The sequence below is a fragment of the Notolabrus celidotus genome, chromosome 18 (assembly GCF_009762535.1).
Source record: "Notolabrus celidotus isolate fNotCel1 chromosome 18, fNotCel1.pri, whole genome shotgun sequence".
Taxonomy (NCBI): Eukaryota; Metazoa; Chordata; class Actinopteri; order Labriformes; family Labridae; genus Notolabrus; species Notolabrus celidotus.
The window spans coordinates 13043452-13049870 of record NC_048289.1 but is presented as its reverse complement, the minus strand read 5'-3'; the positions used below and the strand labels follow the sequence as shown (position 1 = coordinate 13049870).

At 39.5% G+C, this 6419-nt stretch overlaps 1 protein-coding gene across 1 annotated transcript; it reads left to right on the top strand.

Annotated features, from left to right (window-relative positions):
• Positions 1-244: 244 nt before the first annotated feature.
• fam234a (family with sequence similarity 234 member A) lies at positions 245-5942 on the top strand. The gene is given in 18 exon segments (XM_034707481.1): positions 245-281; positions 284-514; positions 592-702; positions 804-989; positions 1064-1120; positions 1123-1184; positions 1252-1438; positions 2374-2506; positions 2716-2833; positions 2835-2860; positions 3264-3268; positions 3325-3401; positions 3507-3545; positions 3547-3595; positions 3598-3659; positions 3739-3841; positions 4692-4850; positions 4853-5942. Coding segments are annotated over 18 exon segments (1692 nt in total). The 3' UTR covers positions 4903-5942.
• The last annotated feature ends 477 nt before the right edge of the window (positions 5943-6419 follow it).

Sequence of the window (6419 nt, the reverse complement as noted above, 5' to 3'; positions counted from 1 at the left end):
TTTTCATGAACTGTGTCTGTGAACACAGGCCAGTTGTGTCTAGTTTCTGTGATAGATGCAGGTTTTTTGTTTACTCTGAACTGGGACAGACACAGAAGCAAAACTGCACACAGTGAAGTTAGAATTTACTGAGTATGTGTTAAAGTTTCAATTCAAAAGCAACATAATTTAGATGTAAGGCTTAACCATTATTTATTTTCTCCTGTTGAGTAGATCCACAGGCCTGTAATGCATTGAAGCAACAATGGAGACCACAGGCAGTGCCACTGAAGGCGACCCTCTGAGAGAGGAGAGGATGGGGTGGAGTCAGGAACAGCACCTCCAACAACAGAGCTGAAGAAGAAGGGTTGTAAAGAGGTCTTTGGTTTGTCCAAGCTGACCCACTGGAGAACTGCAGTCTTCTTCTTCTCTCTGTTCCTCTGCCTCACCATTGTGTTCGCCTTTTCCTTCATCATCCCCTGTCCTGTCAGACCACAGTATCTCCTCACCTGGAACAGGACATTCTCTGAAGCAGGTGTGTCTACATTTGGGTGTTTTGTCATTCCTTGGAAGTGGTCTGAATGTGAGACTAACCACTCTCCTTCTCCACAGCTACCTATGACTTTCTTGCTATTGAAGATGCAAGCAAGGACAAAGTGATGGATGTGCTATTTGTCATTAAAGACACAGAAGGAAGTCAGAACAACACGTGTGCTGATGCAGGTATAAACTCATGAGGAAACTTGAGTTTGATTTCTGTTTGTACATTAACTCTGTATAAATAGTGCTGTATAATTGAGATACATTTTGTGTTTTCTTTTTAGGTCTGCCCTCGCCGTGTGTGTTTGTGCTAGCGGTGGATGGGACAGATGGAGAAAGCCTGTGGGAGCGTCCCCTAGATCCTGAGTATCACTGGGCTCAGTGCGGTCTGGATAAAGAGACAATCAGAGACTGGGACTGCCTGCTGTCTCATTCTGACAAACTCACAGCTATTGACAAATCCAACGGTCAGTGACTGAATACTTTGTCTTTTTTTATTAAACTATAATTTTCATGTTTTTTTAATTAAAAACTGTGTTTTGTGTGTGCAGGTGGAAGTTAGTGGCACAGCCTCACCCTCCAGGTATGTCCAGCACTGTGCCTGTTTAAGTGTCCCAGATCTAGATGGGGACAACGTCAATGATGTTGCCCTGGTGGCACCTGCAGCACACAGGTAAATCCCCTACTGCAATAAGTTTCTTTATTTGGAAAAGCTTTGTTTGTATGATATAGTTTACTTTACTCTTCATGCCATTTCTGCAGACTCAGCTGGTGTTCCTCTCTGGGAAGACGGGCGTCCAGGTTGGCTCTACTGTGACAATTGACTACACAGAGGACAGCTATCATCTTCTTCATTGCACTTCGGAGGGTTCTTCACATTATGTCCTACTACAAAGGGTTTGTATCTAAATTGGAATGGGTTGACAGAAGTGCACATGTTTTACCCAAGTAGAATTATCCTTTGAGAGAAAATTTCTCCTTGGTGCTTCTGTGCAAAACAGACCTGAACCTCATATCAATTCGGCAGCCTTTGCACTATGGCATTCAAACTTCAAATAACATAAAGCAACACAGCTGAAAGTAATACAACCATGAACAATTCCTCCTATATGGTGATTGCCCTATCTATTTAGGTTTAAATCAGCTTTGATGGGGTAAGGAGTCTCTAATGATGCAAAATAAGTAAATATGTCTCTTAAATACCTTTAAGCTAAAGCAACAAATCTGTTTTGAAAATGTAAGAAGTACAAAAGGTCTGGTATTTGTGTTAAATAGTCTAGAGTAAAAGTATGAGTTATTCAAATAACTTCCCAGCTAAAGTACAGATACAATAAAAACTCTACTAAAGTTCACAAACAAAGTATTTGCACATGTAACGTCCCACTTCTGTAAATAGCCAGACCAGCAAATCTTCCCAGAGGGGGACTATGCAACTACCCTTGTCAGAATGAAGTCTCAAGTGTAGGAAGTTAGAAGCAGGTCTGCTGCCCTGAAAAGCTAGAAGAAAGAAATACCTTGAAGTGATCAAAATTGAAACGGGATCAGATTTGAAACTGGGGCATGACCAATCGTATTTAGTCAGGAATTGGTTTTAATGAGGAAAATGGTGTGAAGAGATTGTGTCATGGGTGAATGACTTGAGCCTTATGCTAAAGTTTGGTATTCAGAGTCCTGATTTTTTGCACACCCATTTAGCAGGCGACCCAGGCTCACTCCAGCCTGTGGCCCCTTTCCCAGTTTCCTGCTCTATCTGTTGTCCTGTCCTCTTCAAATAAAGATGTAAAAGCCTAGAAAGAAAGTCCTATTTTTTCCATCTGACTGTAATAGTGAGCAATGTTTTTCATTCATTCACAGACTCAGGTGTGTACGGGCTGGCTCTGTGGAAGATTGCCGCTCAGGCTAAAGCGGGGATGGAGGCCAGTCTTAAGAAGGACAAACACTGGGAGAAAAACTCGAGCACAACATCCGGTCTTGTGCCTGTATATGAGTAAGAAGGCAGCTTACATTTGAAATAAATACAATGTAATATGCTCTTATAAGAAGGATAAGCGCTCAGTGAAGAAACCAATCCCATCATGCTCTCATATCAGTACTGTGTACTGAAAGGATATGTACATAGCCTACCATGTTGTTCCTGTTGATTGTCAGACATCACTGCCTTTTGGATCTTTTGCTAATATTATTTCTACCTTCTAGGTCTGACTCAGTGAAGCAAGTACTCAGAGTTGGAGAAACAGACGACCCACCGAACTTGCTGATCGTGACTGGGGAGGAAGTGGCTTTAATTGATGGGAAAATATTGAAGGTGTTGTGGGAAACTGAATACCAGCTCAGTCCTCAGGTAAGGCTTTGTATGTTCTCTTATGTTACACTTTAGAATACCATTAAAGTCTTATCCTTTTTATAATAACATAATAAGTGATTGGAAAATATTTGAAAAATGATAATATGATACCCAGTAGGGCTGGCACCTGGAAACAGACATACTGTATGTGAAGTGTGACATCAACTTTGGCAAACGTCAACTTAATGCACAAAAATGTTTATCCACTTTTCTTGACATTTCAACATTGTTCACGACTTTATTCTCAAAATTTTGACTTATTCCTGACATTTTACCTTCTCTTTAAGTGCAAAATGAAACAAACCTTCCTCCTCTCATTATTTTTTAAAAATCCTCACCCTAATACCGTGCTGTAACCAGCAGATTGATAGCAATAACATTCATTGTTGCAGCTCTTCAGTGAATGTTGCTCATCAATAGTTAAGTGTTTATGAGTCTGAGGTTCTCTTTCATTCAGCGAGCCGTCTTTGGTCACTTTAACAAAGATGACATACTGGATGTTGTGTGGGAGGAGGATATCGGCAACACACAAAGAGGGGTTAGACTGCTTTGATGCCTCAGTTTTCTTTTCTGTGTGTAGCATCTCTCATATGTTGGAAATCTGAATCACACATTAACTGAAATATTGCATGTTTGTACGTAGGTTGTAATACTTGATGGAAAGTCCGGGGATGTGCTGTGGGGAAGTTAACCTCTTGGCCACTCCTAACTCACCGAGACCCGCCTCCATTCATACACAAACTCCTTCTCTATTTTTGTGTTTTGGGGACGTTTGCCTTCAGAAACAAACTCATCTGTAAGTACCGATCTTTATTTGTTGATGCTATTTGCAGATTTCTTTGAAAATTCTAATCTGGCTCCTGTTTTCCTTCCAGGTACCTCTGAGTAGTGAGCGATGTTCTTACATGCTCCATCCTCTCTATTCAAAAGTTCTCCTTGAGTCGACCAGTGCCATGGACCACATCATAACATTTAAAGGTACTATTAGCTCTTTCAAAGTTCTTGCTATCATCTGATGATGACATTTGTGGGAATGATTCTGTGCGCGGTCCAAATGGGCCTCCAGATATTTCTGCAAAATACAAGCTGTCATTTCTTGGTGTACTAAATCCCCTTGAGTAACACCCATTCATTTGTTTCTGGGGAGTCTCAGTTTCACTGTAAATATTAGTCTCACACACAGGCCTCATCATGGTTTACTTCAGTGTTATGAACCTGAAAACAAACAGATTTTCTTGTGATTTACTTGCAATAATGGGTCTTTGGTTTACCTAAGTAAAACATCATGATGCAGATTTTCAAAAAAACGTCATGCAAGTTTAGTTCATTCTGTTCTCAACTGTGGAAAACAATTTTAAAGATGGATTAGATTGTTGTTTGAATGGGGAGCTGATTCAGTTATCTCTGATGCCTTCCGGGAAGTTGGGAAATCTGACTGCTGATTGGCTTTTGCAACCCATCATCAAGCATATTTGTTGACTAAATTGAAGTTTTTGATTTAGAACGGATTGTTAGCTGCACTTCATGCAAATATCTGTTTATAGAAATATATAAAACATTGTCAGACAACCCCTAATGGGGATGTCATCACAGTGAATTGCATTCCACCTGCTTTTGCTCTTCATTTGAATTTTTTTTTCTGCATACACCAATGTGATTGGTCAATATAACTAAGACTATAAACAGATGACAGAACACTTCTCATTGTAAAACCCAGACTTTTTATATGAAATCTGTGACAGAGAGTAGCTTGTTAATCTCCCTTGTCTGTGTTGATGTTCTGCAACATTGTGTGAAGCAGCTCTTTTTGTGACTGTTTTTATTGTAGCCACACTGTTGGAGCGTGGACGACACGCTGCTTACATCCTCCTGACGGGTCCTGTGAAGGAGGGTGCTGACGGCACCATCATCCTCAGCAAGCGCAAGCTGAAGCAGGACGTCCCCATCAGCAAAGTACTCCGCATCGGTACAGGGGAAAGCTCAGAGACCACGAGGACATCAAAGAGGCCTTCAACCGTCTGCGCTTCAGTGACTGGTGAAACTGCAACGTGTACTGTATGTTGTCAGTGTTAGGATTAATTTGGTACAGCTGACTTTTAGTGGTCTCAATCTAAAAACCAAAGTAAACACTAGCTATGACTTTCTGACTGCTGAAACCCAAGAAAAAAGCTGTATACTTGATTTGACAGGGTTCTTCCCTTTGATTTATTCTGTTTTACAGACTGCATACATGCTATCCTGTTTGTAATACGTAGAGTCCAAAATGCTACTGTTCCTAGACAATCACGTGGCACAGATTCCTTTTCTCCTGCTGATCACTTCATAGAGAGGGCCTGCCTTGCTGTATAGTTTCGAGCACTTTTTATGAATTGACTTAATTTGAATGCACAGGCTAGATTATTAGTTACATCTATGCAACTTAATACCACATTTGGTTAAAAAGGTAGAACATGCACACTTCTACAGGTGGAGGTTTATATGGGATTGGAATATTTTAATTGCCTTAAAGAAATAGCTACATGATGCAAGGGCTTCCTTTTGGTTTGGTATTTTTTCCAGACTGTACACTAAAACAGAAGAGATGTAAAAAGTTACTTGAAAGGTAAGGGTTTATGCTATGTGGTTACACACTTTTTTTCTTTTACATATTCTGTTTTAAGGGTATTGCCAGGACTCTCTTTAGTCATTGGTACTGTTGCGAAGAGATTTGTGTTTCTTACTTGCTCAATCCAAGATGCTGTAGTCTGGTGATTCTGTTTGATGCACACTGTGCAAACCATACTGAAGGTTCTGCAGAAGAGTGATAATTACTGCTGAGAGTTTACAGCTCCTTTTAAAAGCTGTTTTTATTTCTCTGTGATTTTTACAGTTGAATGATTGAAATTGAGGTTGTGGTTTTTGCTGTATATGAACCTATTTTTTTGGAGCTGGCTTTTCTTTCCCACTTTAATTGAGTTATCTGACTATTTTTGAATTTGAGAAATATTAAACAATTTTAAAGTAGTACTTTTTTGTTTTGTTTCCAAGATATGTGCTCTTAACAGAGCAAGTTGAGTGAAATAAAGCAAAAAAAACACCAGAGGCATCTCTTTATTCAACCACTTAAATTCAAGCCATGAAATCCCTCTATTATGTGCCCTTTTCTACATATAATGGATGCCAACAACGATGTGATTCCATAAATACCATTAGCAATATCACAAGGGAGGAAAGTTAAGTTATACTGCTGATGAAAGTAGTTCTAATATTCAGGACACAATCACAATCTTGTGTATTGATTATACAACAGCCCAACAAGTATATAGTAGTAAAAACAAACATCATTTTTACTCCATAAGCTCAACTAGTTCCATCGATTTGGTAAAATTGTGTTATTTATTAAATCGTTTCAAATATGTTTTCTATATTTCTTATTGCACACAAAACATACTGTAAATCAACCCATATAGAAACCATTTCTATCCTGATCAATATGAAATCTAACCTTGTCTGCCCCCTAGTGTTGCAATGTAGGCATTGGTTAAACACATTGCAACATGTCATAGCAGTCATGTGC